The 24,006-nt window shown below is 43.2% G+C and overlaps 1 protein-coding gene across 4 annotated transcripts in view; it reads left to right on the top strand.

Annotated features, from left to right (window-relative positions):
• AFAP1L2 (actin filament associated protein 1 like 2) overlaps window positions 1-24,006 on the top strand; it is a 77,059-nt gene that overhangs the window by 23,290 nt on the left and 29,763 nt on the right. For 3 of the 4 annotated variants that reach the window (XM_028730208.2, XM_028730210.2, XM_028730209.2), the window contains one exon: window positions 23,103-23,231. In XM_028730208.2, the coding sequence (XP_028586041.2) occupies window positions 23,103-23,231 (129 nt within the window). Of the gene's footprint in view, window positions 1-16,556; window positions 16,645-23,102; window positions 23,232-24,006 lie in introns of all 4 variants that reach the window. The other variant, XM_077930249.1, reaches the window with a different exon arrangement.

Here is a 24,006-nt window from a genome sequence, read left to right as displayed (position 1 = left end):
TCTGTGTGTATGACAGCTTCCTATATACAGTAGAGTATTTTTTATTTATTAAATGCTTTAGCATGATTGGCACTTGGTGCAATGCCACTGGTTTCCTTTGTGTCTTTTTCTCTCTTATATAAGAAATCAAGAAGTGTTGCTTCCACCACTGGTCTATTGGTTACAGGGGTGCCAATATTGAAGGGGGGGGAGGCAGGTAAGCCCCAGCCTGCATAATTGATCACAAATAGTGTGCAAACCATTTGAATGGCAATGCCCATCAAATTGGGTGGGGAGTGGCCCCCTCAAATATTTTATTGGAAGGGACCTCGGGCCCCTAGGAGTTGGCAATGTAACACGTATTTCATGAGGAAGAGGAATCTATTACTATAGATAGATCTTCAAGCCTACTGCTCATAGCTTTTTTCTGGAAATCAAAAGAACAAAGCCCTATCTATCTGAAATCAGAGAGGATATTTTGATTAGGCAGGATGTAGCTACTAAGAGGGGATTTTGATTAGGCAGGATGTAGAATGCAGTCACAGTTGCTATTATAAATAATATAATCTAACTTCTCTCTCTTACTCACCAGACAGTTTTAATAAAAGAAGAATACCCCCAAGCTCTGTAATGGCTAACATCCTGGGCACTTCCTAGCCTGGGTCAAAGCCAGTCAGTCTGCTGCCTTCACTGAGTCACGCACATGCTAGCTAGCTGGTGCTCTCTCACAAAAGATGTGTAGCCACATGACTTGTGGAGCAGGTAAAGTCCTAACACTCTGATTCATTTTGCAGGAATAAGCTGTGTGAGGTGAATTATTATGTTTCTGTGACGAGGCGTGTCTGTCTTAGTTCTCTCTTGGAGGTAGCACCATTTAGATCTAAGCAGCGACAGTCAAATATGGACCCAGTGTTCTGTGAATCAACAGCCAAGCTTCAGTTTAAAGTAGAGCATGGAAAGATGGTCAGAATCTGGTCTCCACCACCTATATCTTGCTGTTACAATTTTCATGATGACACTGGATTCTTAGCCACTGATATAGGATAGGACATTATTGATTTTGCCTACTGCACCCACTATTGCTGCCAGTCTGATTATTCTGTACACAGTCCTGCTCTCGGTTTATGTAGCATGGGACCCTGTTTATTCTGCAACAGGAGGATTACGTGATTCACATGTGATCAATGATCTATGGTTGGGCAGCTGATAAGTAGTGAGAAATGGTTCGTGTATCTGGTCCTCTTGTTTGTGTTGTTTACATAGATAGGATATGCCCCTTGGGTGCAATTTGCCAGCATTCCCACCTAGTAAGTATGGCGTGTCACTTCACCTTTCAAACTGAACCACCGTGTGTTTAAGTTCAGAAGCTGCCATTTCCGGGAAAGCACAGGAACTTTGCCAATGGTTGCCATGGGATATCAGGAAGGCCAATAGTGGCCCAACTCCTCCAGAAAGTTGAAACAAGTGCACAGACCATACACTCATCCTTGGCTCTTTGATAGGATAGTCAAATAATGCACATGTCTGCTCAGGGTGCCTATTAATCTTTCCAGGCAGGAAATTAAAGCCAATTTGGACCTTGCAGAGAAAAGGGAATAGCAGACACATGAATCATTCCCATTTCCAATGTAATGTCAGAAGCAGGGGCATGTGACTCACACAGTGAATTGGAGTTAGAGTTCACACCTAAATCAATAGCCTGTTATTTGGAGTAAAAGAAGCTAGAGGACCCTGATCTGTGACTTTTATTGCCTTGACTACTTTATTCCCTGAAGTGTATTTTCTCACTTTTTCAGTGCAGTTCTAAATGCTCCAAGTCACATGTTGGTCCTACCTTTTTCCTTAGAAGATTAATCTGCAGCATTTTAGCGTCTCATCCGTCTTCCACATATAGTAGTTGGCTTTCAAGTGTTCCGATGACAGTTGGGGGCCTATGCAACGCAATCACTGTTTATGACTCCTAAACACTATTTGTTCCCTTTGAAAAAACACACAACCCTTTTAAAGTCTTGGCAATTGACAGTACAAGGCATGTATCTGCACAGCGCAAAAGATTAAAATAATCTGCTTTCTTAGCAGGGTTGGAAAATCCCATTTTCAGATCAAAGCAGCCACCACATTCTCCAGAGCCAATGGACAGAAAGCACCCTAGTGAGAGAATTCAGCAACCAAAAACTTTGCTGGAAAATACAGTTATCTTCAGTAGTATGGAGGCAGTTAATTAAGCCCATGCTGATTGCACCATGGGCTTGTGGTTACCTGTGGTTACTGGGCGTCTGTAGCAGAGCCCTATAATACAAGCAGGGAGAGGGAAAATGGTGTCTCGTAAAGAAATAAAGAAATGCATACTGAACAGTTACTGTGGTCAGAATGCAACATCCTAAGACCATGTAAGAAAGTAAAGAAGTCCCCAAGAGCTGCTCCACTGCTCCCATTCATAGGATCATGGAATTGTAGAGTTGGAAGGGACCCCAAGAGTCATCTAATCCAACCCCAATGCAGGAATCTCCACTAAAGCATCCATGACAGATGGCCACCCAGGCTCTGCTTTATATCCTGCATTCATTCTTGTGGAACTCACACAAGTTTAGCTTGCTGCATTTTATTGTGCAAGCCTCAAGTTTCAGAATGTAATGGGTGTGCTGATCTGCTCCACTTCACTTTCCACAAGTGAGAAACAGTCCCGCTGATACAGGGCCAGCCGTCCTCTGAAGCCACATATCCTAGGCAGTGGTGGCTGGTGTCCACTGGGACTGGAAGAGCTTACGGTAGGGAGGCCAGTAGGAGCCAGGGCCAGAACCAATGGCAGGTGGAGCCAAATGTTTTGTCCCCATTCTCCTCCTCACTGAGTTCTACAAGGGCAAAACAGGGTCAAGAGGAGGAAGCTAATGTCTAGGGCCACCCCTACCCCCAGCCAACTTGTAAGGCAGGAAGGTGGGGTTGGCTGAGGGCAGGCTGAGATTGGTGGGACAGTTCCCCATTCACCCACTGATCATAGGGATTTTCCTGGTCAGTTTTGTTCTGGAAGGATGGGGCACAGGTTGCTTCCTCATAGCTGGAATGGCCAGCACTGCAGGTGTGCTGTGCAGAGAGACCCCTAGCATTGTGTCTTGGGAATGCAAAGCCCCCAAGTCCCCTCTAGCTGTCGTGTTAGGAATCCCTTGCTCTAAGCTTCTGGCCCCACTGCGTGCTCCCAAGCGACTGTGGCTCTGTGTGTGAGGACTAGTCAGTGGGGCAGGGCAGGGTGGGGCTGTGCTCCTCACCTGGCTTCCCAGTGCCAGGCTCATTGCCGATGTTCCCATGCCTGCACCTGCGCCACATCAACCTCCCTGCCGCCTCTCCTCTCTCCCTCTCTGTAACAAGCAGCTAATTGTTATTGGCAGCAAATCAGTCAATATATGCAATTGATGTCAGTAACACATACCTTGAGTTTCAGGAATCTGTCAATAAGAAATACTGATGTTGCTAATGTGGCTTTTTAAGATGCCACTGAAGTGGTGTGGAATAATTCTGTAACCATGTTTTGAAATGGTGAAGTGAACCCCTCACTGTGGACTTTATAACTCGGGGGGTTGGCAAGGTTTACCTCGCCTGGGCTGGTTCACTCTAGTGGAGATCCCTCCATGGGCCGGATTTCCATGCCTGCGTCCGGGCAGACGCGATTTCCGGCGCAGTGGGAGTGAGTCCCAGCGCCGTGCTGCGCCGGTTTAGCACAGCACACAGGGTCTAGACGAGTGGGCGGCTTGGTTTGGGGGCGGCTCATGGGCCAGTTAAACGACCCCCGTGGGCCACTTGTGGCCCATGGGCATTAGGTTGGCTACCCCTGTTACAACTGATAAAATAATAACACCCTTCCCCCAGATTAATTAAGAGGACATCTGCTGAATATTCAAAGATCAATGTTTTCCACAAGTCTGGTGCCTGTACATTCTGGCTTTTGATGCCAGGTATAAAGATTTTAATAAAGAATTGGTAGAGTGATAATGTGAATATGAAAATGAATTTGTAGTTGAGGAAAATTTAATTTTCGTAGGTACATTATTCATGTTGGTGAGATCAGCATCAATGGAAGTAGCTGAAGCTAGTTCTGAACTGGTCATGGGGGAATTTCATGAAGGCATCCTTGAAAGAGATGTGTTCAAAACAAGCAGCAAATTAATTCAAGCTTACTTTATATAAATATTCTTTCAGAGAGTGCTGAAGGTACCTCTGGTGGACATTGCCTAGGGATTTCCCACTAATGGAAATAGTTCCTGGTTAAAACCCTCAAAGGCTTTTAGCCGAAACCAAATTATTTAAGGTATTGGGAGTTATTTAATCAGAAGTTTGCTTCTTCAATAAGGATGCTTTTAAGGTATGCAGCATCTGGCCTGCCAGTCGTGAAGATCTAACTGCAAATTCTTGTTGGCAATTCAGTTTTTAAAATGATGGACGTGTTTGATGTAAATTAGAATGGAGGAAGAACTGAATGAATAATTATACTGGAGAGAAATCCTCACCCTTTGACAGTCTGAGAACAACCGGGTTGCTTAAGGGATCCACTGGCACTCTAAACAAAGAGGGCTAGCTATCTATTCTGCAGAAGTTGTGTAAAGAGTTCCTCATCGGGAGAAAACAATGGTCCTTCTGAAATTGGTGCCTGCCAGTTTGCAAGTAAGAAAGGATGCCATTGATTCTGAAAACTGCGCATGAATAAATACCAGTCTTTAAACGTAATTGGAAGGAGCAGTCACATTGTAAGAGGGAATGTGGGAGTGGGTTAGTGGGAGTCAAATGCTGAAGACAGATGGCACAAATAATTGAAGGGATAAATAAGATGCGTGGCGAATCAATGTTACTTTCTCCTCATATTCTCTGTCAAAGTCCGGCTCTCTGGGGCTTGATTTGTCTATTGTGGTGAGGTATGTCAACTTTATAATTTGCCTCACAAAGTAGAAGTCAAAGGCTTGGAATATCCTACAGTTACAAAAAGTTGGCCTGGTCAAAGAAACTGCCTTATCTGCTTTTGCATCTTCTTTCCTTGGAGATCAGCTAGTATATATGTAGTGAACAATGGTGTCAGCAGAGCCTTTGCCCTGCTTGTGATGGATGTCAAAGGATTCAGGACCATTGTTTCCTTAGATAGCTCCCCTGTGGTTTCATGGCAATTTAATTACACCCAAATACTGCTTCCCTTTCTCTGTACTTCCCATTAACCCAAGCTTCTAGGTATCCCTGACGATAAAGGGAGTTGCAAAACATATTTACATTTCAAATTACATATGTGGAGGTTTTCTTGGCTTTTTTTAAAAAAAATATGTCAGAGTATGTACATAACACTGCAAAATTTTGTGACATAATCTCACAGGACTTGAGGAATGTAACTGTATGCTTTGGGTAGGAACGTATTGTGAAGGATGGCATTTCAGCAGAATCTCCTGTTGCAAAAGTATGTTCTGACCTGAACTGATTGAACTATATACTTGTACTCAGTTGCTTCTTTGAACAGCTTCATCATTTGCTTTGAAGTCACAGTACACTCTGCAAGTGAATGCTTATGCAGACATCTTAATTTCCTGCTCAGAGACAATCTCCATTGTTCATTCTGAAAGTTCATGTACTGGGCAGGTGCTGCCTTCATTTGCACATGTAGCATAGAAGTCACACATTGAGGCAAACTGGTGTTTTCCGATATGGATATTATACCCATAGAAGTAGATCATAACATATTAAACAGCCCCTAGAGGTGTGTGTTGGGAAGAGGGTCTTCTTTTCTCTAAGTTTCTCTTAACTCCGCATTCCTGAAAAGCAGCTGCTGAGAAATCTAGAAGTGTGGTTGTTATTTTTTCCCATTCTACAAAAAAACCAAAAAAACAAAACAAAAACCCTAGCTGTTTGCAAAGATTTGCCAATTTTTAATTGGATGGTCAAAATGTACAGTAACAGCAGGTCACAACCCAGAAGCCAAGGAACTTCCAGTGTTTCAGTCTGGGTGACTTTGAATACTGAGTCGTTGGTGTATGCTGTTCTCAGAACAAATCCAAAGGGAATAGCCCTTAGTTTAGTAGATTGCAAGCCTGGGTGTAATGCTGTGTGTCTCTTTTTTGTTTGTATCAAATACAATGATGGGTGTGGTCTGTGTAGTTGGTGGCTGAAATGAAATAAACAAGAAGTAGCTCTAGCTCACTGGCTCACACATAGGGGTTGCTGGAAGTGATTGCCCATGGCTATATGGAAAGAGCTTGATACACCAAGCTTTTATGTATGTATCCTATCTGAGTGACCGTCTTTAACTTCCTCTAACTCAGTGGCTCAAGTGAAAGTGCATGATAAAGGGGGAAATGACTCTGTGCGATGAGAATGTGGTGATCTGAAGTGATAACTTCCTGTGATTCTCCACAGCTGCTTAGCAGCTGTGCCTCAACAATGACCTTGTAGTAAAACAGGCAAAATCACGAGTGTGTTTGATCATCAGTTGAATCCCCCATGACAGAGATTGGGAACTTGTGGCCCTCCAGATGTTGTTGAACTTTGACTCCTATTAGCCATGCTGGCTGAGTCTGATGGGAGTCTGAGGACCACAAATCCCCCATCCCTGCTCTCAGAGGATGGACTTCCATAGTTGGTTCTGTTAGATAACACCTACACAGCATTTGCTTCAAAACAGTGTTAAAGTGCTAGGGTGTTTATATTATTTTGTATCTATGTGGTGCTACTAGTCCATACTCTCCTGACTTTTCCAGTTAAGATTTATCCAAAATCTCGGTCAAATGAGATGGTGGCTCAGGAAGGAATTCCTACTTCCCTAGCATGTTCTTCATGTCCATAAATACATCTGCCTAACGCATTGAAAGCCTCACATCTGCTGCCTTTTTGATGCCCTTCTTATGTAAATTATGATGAGTAGATTTGGGGTTTGCATTCCGGGCAAGCTGTCAAAGTTCATCTTGGTAAAGACTGTAGGAAGATGATGTACTTTCTGAATGTGTGGATGTTCACTGGTTTTTTCACTGGGATCTTCCTGCCCAGATGACCTGGCAGTGGAAGGTCTCATACAAATAATGCAAAAGTCAGCTGGCCAGATCAGATCCCCACATAAGTGCAACATCTGTTCCTCTTTAAGTGTTGCCACTGTCATCATTTCCACCCCTCTAGCACAGTGGGGTTGTGCCAAAGGCCCCAACACCTCAGATGTTTGAGCTGGAGTATGGGAGTTGGGGGTTTTTTTTTTAACTCAAGATGAAATTGATATACACTGTTGTAATGGGCAGCAGTTCAAAGTCTACATCGGCAGCTGCATTTGAAAGACTGGGGTGGAGAATTGTTTTGGGCAGAGTCCTGTTTGTCCCCGAGGCAGTTGGTTTAGGAATCATGCACCTTGGAAGAAGGTGCCTGTATAAATGACAAGTGCTGGTTCAGCCTCTCCATTTGTGCTTTGCAATTGTCTTTGATAGATGAAGGGTCTCTGCATAGCAAAACAATGTCCATCCAAGCAAATAAAACAAGGCTTCCCTCTGTAATAAGACTCTGCACTCCCTTGTACCTCACAGTTGATAACACAGCTTTAAGCTTCAATGGGGAAAATAGGCAGAGTCAATTCAGAGAGAAGCTTTCTGACTTACACTGTTTACTCAAGAGGAAAGCTGGAAAACCCTTCAAAAGGGCACGTGGGGAAGTGGGAGTCCTCTGCATAAGAATGTCGGAAGCTAGAAGAACAGTAGATGCAGTGTTTTCAACTCCTATCCAACCAAAAGCATTTATAAAATGCTAAGCAGTTCATAACACACACACACCAGATAAACCTGCAATTCAGAAACCTACACTAATTGGCTTGTTTTCCCATTATGGAGCTAATTCAAGACCAGGATCAAATAATAAAGTACCTTTTAAATATAATTTTTTTCAGAAGCCTATAAAAATGGTTCAGAAACCCATTTCCCCCCCTTTTCTTCAGGATCAAAACTCCTGGGCGATTGAGTGGTGCGGGAGACTTCTAGTTGCTGAAGTCATTGTGTTTTATGTAATGAAAAGATTAGAATGCCATTTGTTTCATCTTTTTTCTGTGTGAGAAGTGAGTGGAGAATTAGTTCCTAAGCCTGAGGAGGAACTGGGATACTAACTTTGGGGACTTTTGTTTCCAGCTTTCCATTTCATGTGAGCAGCATCGTTTCCTCATCTTTCCTGCAAGGAGCACAGGGCAGCCTACCTGGATCCCCACTTCCTCCTCCATTTTATGCTCTCAGCAGGTACATGGAAGAGCTGCTGAGAAAAATAGTAGAGAGAAAATTGGCTTTCAGACGACAACACTAAAAAAAAAAAATAGCTCCCTCCATGCTAATGGGAGTTAGTTTGACCACACCTGGAGGGTCACAGGTTTAGCCACCCATGCTTTGTGCATGAAGTCAATTGCCACAGTGACTGGGAAGTAGAGCCCCACGGCTGGCCTGGGTGTACAGCTGTATCACTGGCCCTACCCATCATATGTGTGGTTAAGATAGACCTGAATGCATTTGCTTGCATTCAGTGTGGTGGGTCCAAGCCTATGTCCCTACCAAATGAGATTAGACAGGCACCCTCCTTTCTGAGCTCCAGGGGCATGGCAACAGATGTCAGGCATTGTAAGGCAGGAATCGGTTTTACGATAATTTTGTGTTGTTTTATTTTTCTGCATGGTCCTGCTGCCAGGTCCCGTCTTGGGTTCTCTGTGTGCAAAGGGCACTTTATTTGCATGCAGACCACAGAGAGAGGTTCTGGTTCTTGGCAAATTGTCAGATAAGGCACCATATATTAAGAAATCCATTACGCTTTCTATGTTGCAGTAACAGACTCACTTGGAAAAGACCAAAAGGCATCTAGGCGTGAGTCAGATTTTAAGAGGTCAGCAGTTTTGATAAGAAAAGGGAGTTTGGGGTGGCCCACAAATATACACCCAACCTCAAAAAACCCCAGCTTCTTTGCATTCTTTCATTCCTGTTCACTGCTTTTCTCAACAACTTCTTTAGCAGATCCCTGGTCTATCATCACATATGACTCTCATACACGCACTGTATAAATTAATAATCAGATTGAAAGGTTATTTGAAGGACTTTCCATTAGACCAGAGATAGGGAACCTGAGTTCCTCCCAGATGTTGTCTGACTCCCAACTCTTAACATCTGGAGGGCCACAGGTCCATCCCCCTCACCCAAACTGGAGACTCCCTCTCCTCTAGCTTGCCACAGCCCTGGTCTCATTTCCCATGGATATACCTAGATTCCATATCCTCTTAAACAGAGTTTTCTGTTCCAAAGAAACAGCCTTTCCCCTGCTAGTTTTTTCAGTCTTATGCTACTGGAAAATGGGTGTTGAGTGGCATGAGTCTGAGTCTGCTTTCGGCCTTCTTTCTCATAGTATTTTTAGTGAAGGAATAGACTTCCTGACCCCGTTGTTTGCACTGCTGCGTGTGAGAGCTCAGCATTGTTAAGCCACGGTATGCAAAGGGAGTACAATCCCATGCATGTTCCAGCTGTGATTATCTGATCTATTCCTATTTTGGGAACGGCTGGGTGTTTCCACGTCCCCTGAGCTTTCTCTGTTTTGCCTTCTCGCCTTCATCTAATGTGCTTGGATTATGGGAAGATCTTGGATGTGTGTCAGAACCTTATTGTTGTTCTTTTGGTTTTAAGTGCCTTTAACCTAAAATGAATGGGTTCCTGCCGTCCCTCCTGCAAATATGTTTGTGGTATATTTGTGTGGCTGCATTTCTCCCCTTCCCCCTTAGATCCACCACCTGCCTCGTCCTCCCAGTTAACGTCTGTTTTAGCTCAGGACAGCTCCTCTCAAGGGCAATCATGCGCTTTAGTTTTATGAGAGCAGTAATGGGATTTCAGTAGCAGGCTTAAGTCTTCCAGGTTGTGTAAAGGGTGACATAAAGGCAAGGGCATCCCTTTAGCAGACTGCTGTTTAAACATCTGCATTACATCGATGGACAGCAAAGTACATAGCCTAGCATGTAACTGTCATTTCCACCACTAGAAGAACTTAGGTAAAATGTTTAATTTTGCATATGTTGTATACTATGGCCATATGAAGATGCAGTATACCACATGCAACTTGTCCATTATTTTAACTTCCAGTGGCTCTACAACAGGGATGGGAAATGAGTTGTACTCGCTGCTCCCATCAGTTCCAGACAGCATGGCCAATGGTCAGGGATGATGAGATGCATAGTCCAACAACATCTAGAGCGCCACAGGTATTCAACCCCGACTCTATGGTCTTTATTGCCCAACTGAGGTAGTATAACTAGAGATGACAGGGGTTGATTCTTGGACCTTCTGCATGCAAAGCATAGGCTTCACCATTGAGTAATGGCCTGTTGCAACAAACTGAGAAATATTCTTCTATACTGTGCATCTATGAGCTATGAACTAGGGATACTTTTTGAAAAATCACATGCAGACTGGCTGGAAAGGAGAGGGCCAGTGAGAAAGGGCAATATGCTTTTGTCACCACTGTGGGTAGATTCAGACACCCAAGAGCAGTGTGGCAATTTACTGGACCAATCGGACTGCTGCATTTTGGATCCTATTCAACTCAGTACATAACAGCCCTAATGTACCTCAGCTAGCATCTGAGATTTCTGGGCCAAGCTTTCAAAATGCACAGAGTTCAAGTTGGCTCGAATCTTGCAGCCTTTCATTCTACATATAACTGATCTATTTTGTTATGGGTAGTACAATTCTATAAGGACGAGGAATCCACCCCCCCCCCCCAAAAAAAAGCTTTCTTCTTGCTATTAGGATGGGTTATTGCTTCTGAGAGTTGAAACTGAAGCATCTTCTGAAGTCATGGTGCTCTTACTAGTTGCATGTCAGATGAAAATGAACCTGTGAAGTATCTCCCCAACTTAAAACTGTAGTGATTGGGAAAGATTAATTCCTGCCTCTGCATGGAAAAGGTGAGAACCCTAATAGCTGGAGGTTGAATAAAGTCCATGTTTAATATTCATTTTCTGCTCCTTTCCCAGTTGCCAGTTACTTTTGTTCAGGCTTTCCATCTTCCTCCTGTTTTCGTCGTAGATGTTACATAAATCTCTTTTGAATGCAGCTCAGACAATGGGGGCTTTCTGGAAACAAAATGTGTCAGCTCAGTAATCTTCTGTCTCACTATTATCAAAGAAGAGTTATACAAATAAAAAGAAAGGTGGAAATATTTTTGTGCGCTCTTGATCACTTATGTCTTGGGGGTGCGGGGAGTTGAAAAGGATGAGGAAAAGTTCAGTTTTTAATCATGGAAGCGTTGACACACATTTCATGCATGCATGCATATGTAAAAGCAAAGAGGTCTTTTAATCTAGGTTGAGTTTGCAGTAATGGAATCAAATTAAGCTCATGACCTGGTTCAGTCATTCTAGACTTGATAAACCATGGGTTGTAAAGCTGGGAATAAACAACTGAGACTCCTTTTGATACAGAAAACCTTGTTATAATTAATTAAAGCTTGCTACAGAAATGTAATTGGGAGTGGGGTAGCGCAGAGGCAGAGCTACTATTTTATATGCTGACACAGTCCTCGCATCTCCAAGTTGGGGATGGGAAAGACCGCCATCTTAATCCCTGCTGCCACTCAGCATGGGTCAGAAGTGGGAAACCAGTGGCCTTCCAGATATTATTGGGCTACAGCTTCTCTCACCCCTGACCATGGAACATGCTAGCTGAGGCGGATGGGAGTTGGAGTTCAAGATATCTTGATGGTCACAGGAACCCCATCCCTGGTATAGATGGCATTGAGTTAGAAGAACCAATGCTCTACCTTGGTAAAAGGCCATTTTCTATGTATGTCAGAACAACATGACACTGGTAAAGTTAGTCCTCCTTCTGAAGCTATTTTGTATTTCCTTGCATTCTTTTTGTATGTTTTCAGGTTATTTAGGGGGATCTTCTACCCCACTTGTTCATGTTCTGACTACTATTTTTGTTGGCCCATTTTATACATTCTGGAATGTGCTTGCAGTGTGTGTGTGTGTGTGTGTGTAGACTACACATCCTCTGTTCACACGTAATGAACCAATGCTCCTCCGATCTTCATAGTTCTGAGCTCCCCATGCAGTCAAAGCTGAGTTGTGTCTGCTTCTGTGTCTGCATGTGGGCTAAAAATGGAATGTGTGGTTTACCTTAAGTACAAACAGAAAATAAACAGCTATGACTGCAAATGTGCTCTTCTCAGGAGCTATTTGCCGTATGTACCATGTTTTGGCTTTACGATGGTTGGACATCAGCTTATTTTTAAATATACAGAGTGTTTTCAACTAACTTTTACTCAGAGTAGACCCACTGAAACAGAGGAACATGACTAAGTTAGATCCATTAATTTCAATGGAACTTGGTTGTATACCACCCACAGTTCTTGTTGTACAAGCATATGCTCCACTGAGTGTCTTGAATTAATGGTGTCTTGAATTAATGTCCTCTTTGATGTGGCCAGCTACAAACAGACTACATATAGGCAAGGCCAGTGTTTCCCAACCGGGGGCCATATGGCCCCCTAGGGCCCCATGGATATTCTAGGGGAGCCCCAGGATATTTCAAAGAGGCCCCAGGTGAAAAATGTGTAAATGGGGGGGCCATAGCCTGAGGCTAGGGGACTGCAGAGGAAAGTGAGAAGTGAAGGGGGGAAAGGAAAAAATATATATGAAAATCCTGATTGGCTGGTTACCCTCTTGGCCAATCACAAGCGGGTAAGGGGGTAGCCCACCAGGACCTAGCGCTCCTTTTTGCCACGTGCATTTTCTTGGCACAGTCCTGGTTTGTTTTGGGCAGGAGAGGGCAATAGCTGAGACTCCTGCTTCTTCTTTCCTGGTGTCTTTTGTTCAGATCAAAACGTGTGTTTTGAGCAAGATCTCAATGCTCAGTAATTTTTGCACTTCATTTGTACTGTCAATTTGCTTTGAGATTTTCATGAGACAATAAAAAAAAAAAATCCTGTCTGCCCTGCTCCTAAAATAGGATAGTGACGTTACCCAGCTTCCAAGTTTTAATTTAGATATTGGCTTTCAAGTCCTCTGAAGATTGAAGAAACAATATATTTTTGTTCCCCAATATGTAATGATTATTTAAGGGTGTTTCCTGTTTTGTAAGATAATAACTACATCCTGGGTTGAATTAAGCCTGAAACTGAAAGGAGTTGTTCCAGATCATTATTAAGAAACTAAGCAGAAGTAATCTCCAGTTACTTGTGTTTTCCCCCCTGCAGCTGAAATTTTTAAAGCAATGTGTGTGACCCTTTGGAGGTATCAGTTTTGTCCGTTTCCTGCAAAAGTAGAATCTGTTTGTACTGGTTCTAGATAGCAGTGACCCAGCAAGAAACAGCTATGAGTTCATACCTAGAATGTGAACCTTCACTCGACTAAGATATTCAGAATGGGGTTTATTAGAACTGAATTGAGGTGTCTCCCTTTACAGAAAACCTGTGAGTCTGTTACATCCTAATGCCACTAGGGACGCGGGTGGCGCTGTGGGTAAAACCTCAGCACCTAGGACTTGTCGATCGTCAGGTCGGCGGTTCGAATCCCCGCGGCGGGGTGCGCTCCCGCTGCTTGGTCCCAGCGCCTGCCAACCTAGCAGTTCAAAAGCACCCCCGGGTGCAAGTAGATAAATAGGGACCGCTTACTAGCGGGAAGGTAAACGGCGTTTCCGTGTGCTGCGCTGGCTCGCCAGATGCAGCTTGTCACGCTGGCCACGTGACCCGGAAGTGTCTGCAGACAGCGCTGGCTATAGAGTGAGATGAGCGCACAACCCTAGAGTCTGGCAAGACTGGCCCGTGCGGGCAGGGGTACCTTTACCTTTACCTTTAATTCCACTAGAGTTTAGGGATAGCTTCTCTGTATTGGGCACAAAAGTGAACATACAGTAAACCATTAAGTTTGTTTGGAGAGTTAAGTTACAGGCTAGGTGCTAACAATATTTTCATGGCTGTCTGTTTTGTCTTCCTTTGTAACCCATTAGCACCATAGGACAGGTGTGGCTAACCTGTGTACCTCTAGATCAATAGTCCTCTGCAGAACACTTGAAAATTGTTGAGGTCCTTGGCAGATTTTTCTGCCTATTTTTACATTCTGTGAACCACCTGAATGAAGCTCGTGGACCACTGCTGGTCCGCAGACTACAATTTGGAAATCCCTGCTGTAGATGCTGTTGGACTACAGCTCCCATAAATAATGTCTCAAATTCTGATGTTTGAATAGCTGAACCATTAAATTTTACTTATTATCGACAAGGTGGTTTTACTACATAGTAATTTATAGACTTCCCAGCAGCTTTGATAATTTCAGGTTTCTTATTAAAGGACTTAATTCTTACATTGATTCAACTATCTGAATGGAATATCTTAAGTCATGTGAGATGGGTCTTCCAGTCAAGCACCTCCAAATTTCTCTCTGTGACCTTTGGGTAAAGTTCAGACTAAGCTGTAGAACTGAACTCTGCTGACTTCTGCCAATTCTGAATTTGGAAAGTGAGAAGAGCTTCAGAAACTGTCTCTTGAGGCAGTCCTTAAATTACAGTGTACAATGTAAGCAATAATCAAACAGTGATGCTGAGAAAAGAGAAATCACTAAATTACAGTTGAGCTGCAATAATCTCTTGGAGGTTTGTTAGTGCAAAATAGAGATTAAAGAGTGAAACATAAGCATCAAATGTTTCAAGAAGACTTGAGTTAATGAGAGTTACTGACAGAGCACAAAGACATTCATCAGCAGTTTTTGGGTTTTTTTGCCAATGATTTTTATGCTGAAACACTGCATAAACCTAGCTCTTAAATCCAGGGCAAGATTAGTGATACCTTCAGAGTGTTTTATCTAATGGCCTTTTAGAGGTTTAATGCAACTTCTCATTCTTTCTAGATAATAGGCTCCTGTTTATATAAAACAAAGTCTGGGCTAGGCTAAGTAACAAAATCTCTTCTATCCGATAAATGGCTGTTTTGCCAAGTCTGGGACTTCAGGGCAGTTAAAGGCCACCTTCAGTGTTACTTTTTAAAGATGCAGATGCAAGCATCTGTGCCTTAAAATACATACATGTACGTTTGTCAGACTCTGGATACTTTCCCACAAAATATGTATCCTTGTTGAGAAGCGGGTTTGTGCTATATTTGCTACCTCCTGGGCTGGAGCCAGACTTAGTCATGCTTAGAGTAGACTGCACATGGGGAACCTGTGGCCTTCCAGATATTGTGAGACTATAACTTCCATCCTCCATGACCACTGATTATGCTGCCTGGACATTATGGGAGTTTTGAGCCCCAGAACACCCCCAGCCCTGGAGGGGTGCGTTGAAATCAGTAGGACTTAAGTTAGTGATGGATAATGTGTGCCATTTATTTCAGTGTGTTTTCTCTAAGCATGGCTAGATCTGGATCCAACCCAAGATGTTTTCTCACCACTTGCTGTGTGAGCATAGTCACACTTGTGTCCCAGTGTCAGAAGCAACCCTTAACAAAGCACAAGGAAATGGTTGCTGGTTTAAGTCTTTGAAGAACATTAACAAATAATAGACTGTTTTATGCACTCAGTCACATCCTACTGCCCATGCACTGCATAGTGTATGTGGGGAAGTTAAAGGTTTGAAAGCTTGTACAGCTCAACTATTCACATAGACAAGTATAGAGATTGTATAGGGAAGTGCCATATCTCAGTGGCAGAGCATTTGTTTTGCATGCAGACGGTCCAGGTTTAGTCCCCAGCATCTTCAGGTAGAACTGGGAGAGAAGCCTGTCTGAAATGCTGGAGAGCTACTATCCAACAGTCTAGACATTACTGAGCTAGTAAAAATTTGCTGTGTTCTATGTACACTCATTGCATGTAACATACACACATCCCCGTGGTCATAAGGCAAACAGAATCCACCCCAAATCCATAATTACGTAAATTCAAACTATTCAGAGATTTTTAATTTGTGTGCTACTAGGTCAGATTTGGTGGTGGGAAAATTATATGTTTCTGAATTATTAATTTGTATGCTGGATTTTAAAATAGCTGGTCATTTGCCAGTGAATACATTGATAAAGAAAACTGTACTGCAGTGAAACACGTGCAATTCTTTTCCCCAGTTCTTTTTTTTAATCTACAAGGATTTTAATTTACAAGTGTTTGCAGTGATGGAGAATATGATGGTGTTTGATTCAACAAGAAAGGCAGGCTTACAGAGTGAGTTATACTGTGAGGAAATATATTTAGTTAGGGGCAGTTACCATCACTTGTAAAATATTTATTTTCCCTGACCAGGCAACCATTTTTTCTTTAATGTCCATAATTGCCATTTGTGTGGCAAAGAACTGATTAGTTACAACCCTGGCTAGAATGCCATCAAGCTGCTTGTTGTTGGTTTAACACAGAATTTCAAGTCATAGTTACATTGTAGAACAAAGGGAAAGAATATGTGATCACAAAGTTCCCTTATTTTCCTAGATAGAATATGAAATAAAATTTCCGCTGGCAAGTTCTTTCTCCTTCTGCAATATACTGCTCTATTCTAATTTCTGATATTCATACCTGTTTGATGCATCTACTTCCCCCTTTTCCTATCTGTTGCCTGGTTTCTGTGCCTGTAATATGCGAGAAGGCATGTCAAGCCTGTGGCTCCTAGAAGCTGTCTTCATGCAACAGTGGCCACACCCTGGGAAGCAGCTTCGATTGGCTGGATAAACCAGGTGAGGATGGGTCTCAAACCCTTGCTGAGTTAAGAAGTTCCCTTGCATGCAAAGACAGGCTACTGCGGATTGAGCGGACATGATCAATAGTGGTTCCAACAGTCAAGAACACAGTTTATGCACATGCTGTGGAGCAGCGGTTCTCAAGCTGTAGGTCCCCAGATGTTGTTGGACTACAACTCCCATCATCCTTGAGCTCTGGCCTCGCTAGCTAGGGGTGATGGGAGTTGTAGTTCAACAACATCTGGGGACCCACAGGTTGAGAAAGGCTGCTGTGGAGGGAAGTGAGGGGCAGATGGGGCTCATCAACCTGGGACTCTAGGAGAAGGAAAACTCTGATGCTAAACCTCCACAGCTTTACAGGATATATTTGGGAGAAGAAAAGGCTAAGGAAGGGAACCCTCTTCAAATCCAGAGGGGATTTGGATGGCAACTTGTATGCCTCCTTTCAGCAACACCTGCAGCCAAGCTGGGGCCAAACGTATTGCTCTGCTTTCCTTTGGGCCACATCAGCGAGGCCAAGAGGGAGGTCTTGGTGTTTGAGCAGCCCATACACACTGCCCAGGCTTGCGCCCCAGAAAGGTCACTTCAGTGCTGCTAACGCAGCAGTTTGACTTCACCCCCGAAGGCACACTCCATTCTCTCTAGAGACAGGTGGATGCCAACAACATGTGAAGTCTTTTAGCCCACACACTGCAGTAGTTAGTGTACAGAAAGCTGAAGTTCACCACTCCCCGCTGCTCCACAAGTATCTGCATTGATGGCAAGACACTAACCCTACTTTTAATGATGTCATAGAAGGACCATATACAGTGGTACCTTGGGTTAAGTACTTAATTCGTTCTGGAGGTCTGTTCTTAACCTGAAACTGTTCTTAACCTGAAACACCACTTTAGCTAATGGGGCTTCCTGCTGCCGCCATGCTGCCAGAGCACGATTTCTGTTCTCAACCTGAAGCAAAGTTCTTAACCTGAAGCACTATTTATGGGTTAGCGGAGTCTGTAACCTGAAGCATATGTAACCTGAAGCATATGTAACCCGAGGTACCACTGTATCTCTCCATATGACAATCTGGCCAAAGGCAGAATGTTTGGTACCCAATGCATGTAACTTTCTCAACCTTAGTGAGGAAGCAAACGGGACCACCATCAAGTTGATGTTGTCTTCTCCATGTAGAGTTTTTTGGAGCTGGTAAATGTACCACAATATGCTGGGTTGATTTTGCTGGAGGAAAAAGTTGTCGGAAGCTGAGGCAGCACTTGGACAGCCAAAGGCTTTGAGTCAACTTTCGGATGTCAAGCTTTCTAGCAAAAAAAGAGAAAGCATTGTTAGGAAGGGGAAGTGTGCTTCCAGTCAAAAATTCAAACCTCAGGCTAAGGATGTTAATCTGGGGAACCCTCCCTGTGCTGTGATCTGAATCTAGAGCAAAACTAGAAGCAAAGGCTCAGAATGGAAAACTGGGAGTCACTTATTTATGAAGGATCTCACTATATTAATTTTGAGCATTGCAATAAGGCACTTGGAAGAATGTGATTGTTCATAGTGTGGGAGCAGGGGACAGGAGTGCCGTTCCTTCATTGAGCCTTCTGGCCATTTTTCAAGCACTTTCTCTCTTTCTCTTTTCCGCTTCTTGAGTCCTCCCACCACCCTGTGAAGGAGGAGGGGAGCCAGTCTGTCATTTGTTCAGCAAACTGGAAAGCCTTGTCTGCCTTTTCTGCTGTCTCTTACTTAAAGTTCAGAGTTCCTGGTTTAGAGATGACAGTTCATCAATAAGTTGATTGTCCAGACTTCCAGAATGGCCCATATTGTGTTGGTTGGGTTCAGCAGTTGGGCACTCTGCCCACAAGCAACAAGGCCCATTGTCTCCCTCGCCATGTTTCATGTTGTATAGGAAAACAAGGCCAAACTGTTCAAATAGGAGTTTCCAAAACCAGACATTAAATCTTTCTGAGGTATGATTAGAGTTGCTGGAATTGCTTTCACCGTCATTATTGCACAATAAATGCATATTAGATGTTCGTTTGTTGCTTTGTGATGTGTTGCAAAGCATTTGCACTTCTCCTCTCCAGGTTTGCCCCTTTGTTGCAAGATTCTCACATTTTCCTCGGAGCACCTAAACTGCAGAATTCTGTACCTTGGACAAATGCTATGCTTTCCACAGATTCTTGGCTGTTGAAACTGACAAGGCTTTTTTTTTTTTTTTTTTTTTTGGATGGATGCTTTGAGTTTGGAAAGTCCCTTGTGCGGGTGGAGGGGGAGGAAGGAATTCTGTGTGCTCTCCTGCAGATGTCCTGTGAACAATAGATACTGTCTTCCTCATCCATTCTAGTTGGCTTGGCTTGTCTAGTTTGCACAGGGCAAGCAAGAGGCATTATCACACTGCAAGGACATATTGCAGCTAGGCAAAAGCACCCAAGGAGTGTTGATGAGGGGTGTGGGCTGAGGACCAGATGGAAGCCCATGGAAGCATTTGGTCTGAGGGTCCACATCCATGTACTAGAGCCTAGTGGGCAACCATAAACGGTTGGGAGAACTTGGTTAAGTTTGGGTGTTCTGGACTGGGCCAGGTTATTGAGGGTATTTCAGTTGTCATCTTGGTTGAAATCTTACTACTTTTCAATAACTCACCTAAACCTTGCTTTCATGTTCCCCTGTTCATGGGTTCAATCAGTGCATGGAAAGGAGTGGTATTTTGGCCACTGGCCCCACCCCTCAGCCTTGATGTGCCTGTCAGTCCCGACCTCCGCATATCATATGGAATGTAAGAACAGGAGTGAAGCACATAGAACTGTACATGCCTAAGACCTGTATGTGTTTGGGAACCCTGGCATAACCATAGTTCCTGGCTGAAGACCTGGGAGCGCACACGTAGGGTCCATGAGCCTGCTCCCCTCTGTGCATGCGGAGTTGACCGTTGGGTTCCACAGGCATAGCCTAGAGCAGAGGTGGGGAACATTCGGTCCATGGGTCCACAGTGTTACCTCTGGTCTTTCAATAAATTCAGCCAGCTCTGAAGTCTCTGGAAAGCAGTGCTGAAGCACAAGCACACATCCCACAAGTACTGTTAGGCAGATGTGTCGGTGTGTGTGTGTGAGAGAGGAGAATGTGTTCAGAGACAGGTAGAGTTGGCTCACGTCTGTGGTCACTGTGCAGTGAAGCTTTGGCAGAGGTTTCAGAGAGAGGAGTAGACAGCCCAAAGGGAGGCCAGTTGGCCAACATTGAATCATGTGGACCAGAGTAGGGAGGAATGCTTAGAAGGCTTCTCAAATAGGCTTTGAAAATGCCCTTGAGAGCTGTTTCTGTCTTGCTCACCTGACAAGGCTGGATCAGGCCCCGAGTATTGTGTTTTCTGTGGGCCAGGGGCCCCTAATGGAGAAAAAAAAACTCCTTTCACCACCAAATGCACGTGATGCAACAACATTGGTAAACGTAAGTTGACTGGGATCTGGTGATGATCTGAATGCAGGTCCATATCAAGGAATCCCATGAATTCCTTGGGAAAAGGTGAGATATAAAATGTAATAAATAAATAAATAAATAAATAAATAACTTCCTTTTATATAAAAAAGAAACTGGGTAGAGAAGTATCTACATTATTTAGCATTGCCAGTTCAGTCTTGTCACTGCAGATTTCTGCATCATAATCTTCTGTGAACTGCCTTGAAATCTTTGGATGAAGGCTGGTATGCAAATTAAACAAACAAACAAACAAACAAACAAACAAACAAAAACCGGATTATCCAAAGTTCCAGTAAACCATGTTTTATTGAGTCTTTCTCATTCTATCTGTGCTTCCTGGTTTATATTGTCAGTGTTGAGTTTTCAGCAGGTTCTTCTAATCTCAGCTGGTTACATATAGTGAAGATACCAGGTAGCCTGACATCTGGCTGGTTGATAGGGGATCAGTTACTTATTTCACTCATTGTAATTCACATCAATCTCTGACTTTTGTCTTCTGGGTTTCTGAGGGCTTTCCTGTTGTTACTCTGTCTCTCACAGCTACAATAAACCTACCATTAAAATTATGGACTGGTCATTTCTTCGTCAGAGGGCAAACGGGCAAATTTAGCAGGGGATCAAATACTCCCCCCCCCTCACTGTATAATTTGCAGTGCAAGATCTCACAACCTCATGCCACATTAGACAAATATACTTGGGGAAAAGCCTAGATGTTGTTTCTCTGTGAAAAAAATTGTAACTGGTGACTAAAAGTGCACATCCGTTTAAGACTGCACCCGCAGAGGTAGAGTAGAGTTCATTTGCCGCATGTTTTTTTAAAAAGATAATTTTGTGCTAAAAATGTCAATTGGTGACTAATAGTGTGCATTTTTTAAAAGACCACAGGAACGGAATAATACTCATTTTCCAGATCATTCTTATTTAATAGCCACATGGCCAGAAATTAGAAACAAAATGGGAAATGGCTGTTTCCACCTTAATTGCCTTCTATAGCGACCTACTGTATTTCACAAATTAAAAAGATAAAACAAGTTTAAGATCAGTGCTCCTTCCCCACCCCCGCCCCACCCCAAAAATTCAACACATCTTGTGAAATACACCTCTGATTTTGCTTAAGTTGAATTCACTGGCGACTGGTGCAGACCAAGGAGCATAACGATCCCTCTCCTTCTGCTGTGGATAATTCACCATTGTCTTAATTCTTCTCTGGGGTCTCAGGCGAGTGGGTAGCACCAGAGGGCCTACTTTTCTGAATCAGTGCATGTTTTGTTCCCTTTGGAAGATCCGTTGTCCTCCTAAAAGTCATCCAGCTGCTTCGGCAGCCCCTACCAACACATCTGTTTCTTTTCACAGTTGGAGAGAATAGCTTTCTCCTTCTGTCATCACAAATCTACTTTCCCTTTCCCTACAGCAGCAGCCGACCCCTGTAAGCCTTGGAATGTGCCTGGCAGGATGGGCTGGAAAATCCACAAAAAGCCAGCAGCACCCACCATTCAGCAACTTGAATGCTTACTCTAAACCGGCACCGAATGATCAGCTGGTCTGTTGATTTTTCTGTAGCAGACAAAGAACGGAGCCGTTGCAAGTCAAGTGCCTTCTGCCAAGGCAGTCTGCTAGGGAAATGAATGGTGCCAGCTCAGAAAGTTTTAGACAGATGTTTGGAAGAGGAGGGGAGGAAGAGATGGAAAGGAGGGTCTGGGAAAATCTCCCCTTCAGGTTCATTGGGCTAGATTTGTGTATGCAGAGAAATGTTCTTGCTTCTTCATAGCTCCGTTTGAAGAACACTGACCTGGGTCAACTATTAGAAGTCATTCTTTCCATAAGGTGTTCATCTCTCCTTACAAATAAATGTTGCATTGTTTTGTGGGAAAGGATGGTGCTTTCGGGGGAATCAAATTTGTTAAATCATGCAAGCGTTCCAGAGATCTGTTTCACTCACAGCTGTCTAAATTGTCCCAGCTAATAGTATTAGGGCCTTGTCTCTCATGTTGCCATCTTCCCTGTGTCAGGGTTTGAGCATCGTTATAAAGGTGATGAAACGGAATACAAATAGCAAAGGACTGGCTTGTGGATTATAGTTTGGCGTTTTGAATGCGTTATGTTCAATCCAATCTCTGTTATTGTTAGCAGCATATCCAACGGGAGTAAGAAAAGAAAAGGTTTGCGCCAAGTGTTGAACAAGAGAAATTTCACATCTTACATTTCACATATTTTGTAATATGTCATTTTTATGTGTGCGCATACTGAAAAGATTGTTAATGTTGGTTGAGATTCCAGCATTCAAAAAGAAAAGTCTGAAGCATCTCCTGCAAGATTCAGATAGTCCAGCAACTCTTAGTATAGAGAGTCAAAAATTTGGTCCAAAAGTATCTTTTGCATGTATTTATTTAACAAAATGTATATACTTCTTTATTGAGAGAAAACCTCTAAGTGGTTTATGAAAACATAAAACATTAAAATTCTGAATAAAAGTTAAAAGCAGGTATTTAAAAATGTTCAAAAGGGGATTGAAATCAACAGTAGTAAAAAAGAGGTAAAACACGTGTAACTTCGATGTGTCTGGATACTTTTGCCTCAGTAAAAATGTTTTAAGCAGGCATTTCAAAGAATACAGTGAAGGCACTTGCCTGATGTTAGGAGGCAGAGAGTTCCAAAGGAAAAGTGTTGCCACACTAAAAGATCCATTTCTCGTAAGTGTGGAGTCTCCTTTAACAGTGCCCTTTCCATTCATCCAAGCAGTTGAGTAGACATATAAGGGGTAAGGCGATCTTGCAGATAAACTGGTCCCAAGCTGTTATATTTTGCATTTAATGCATGAGATGTAAGGTAAAATGGATAGTGGAAAATGGGCTGATTCTAAAGGTATAGGTTTTGGTTTAAAATGCAAAATGATTCAAGAAATGTTGGGTTCTTCAAGGATCGCTATAAACCCCTTTTATATATTTAACCACTGTACAGGGCTTAATAGCATTTGCAAATCTGTTTTATGTCTACTTCAGCTCTGGAGCAACTGCTTACAGAACTTGAAGATTTTCTGAAGATACTGGACAAGGAGAACCTCAGCAGCACCGCTGTTGTGAAAAAGAGCTTCCTCGCTGACCTCCTCAGGTTGTGCACGAAATCAAGTGGTAAGCACAGTTGTGTAAAAGAGCACTAATTTCAGAAGAGCTTCTCAGAGCTATCATTTGCTGATACCATTTGCTATCATTTGCTATCATTTGCTGATACCGATACTGGTCTACTTTTGCATCTAAACTACGGCCTCCCCAATTGCATGTAGAAACAGCCAACAGTCTTTTGTTAAAGGGAAAGTTACTTATTGTGTCACAATCTCCCCCAAACTGAAGTCTACTTTTTGCACAAAGAGTTAGCCCTGGGTAGCAGGAATATATGTGCAGTGCATACATTTGTACAGGAGTCAGCAAACTTTTTCAGCAGGGGGCTGGTCCACTGTCCCTCAGACCTTGTGGAGGGCTGGACTAGATTTTGGGGGAAAAAATATTGAACAAGTTGCTATGCCCCACAAATAACCCAGAGATGCAGTTTAAATAAAAGGACACATTCTACTCATGTAAAAACAGACTGATTTCTGGACTGTCCATGGGCCGGATTTAGATGGTGATTGGGCTGGATCCGGCCCCCGGGCCTTAATTTGCCTACCCATGCATTTGTACATGCACACATGCACAAATGGGTACACAGAAAACGTGTTCCAAAAGTCCAGTACGTTCAGTGTGTTCTGGTTGTTCTGTCAAATTGCTATGCAGTACCCAAATGTACATGAGAAAAGAAGTGAATATAAAAGCCCTTGAAGCAAGCTAATCTCATTTCGTATAATTATATAATTGTAGAGGTGGAAGGGACCCTGAGGACCATCTAGTCCAGCCCCCTGCAATGTAGGAA

The sequence above is a fragment of the Podarcis muralis genome, chromosome 6 (genome assembly GCF_964188315.1).
Source record: "Podarcis muralis chromosome 6, rPodMur119.hap1.1, whole genome shotgun sequence".
Classification (NCBI taxonomy): Eukaryota; Metazoa; Chordata; class Lepidosauria; order Squamata; family Lacertidae; genus Podarcis; species Podarcis muralis.
This window is presented reverse-complemented; position numbering and strand designations above follow the sequence as displayed.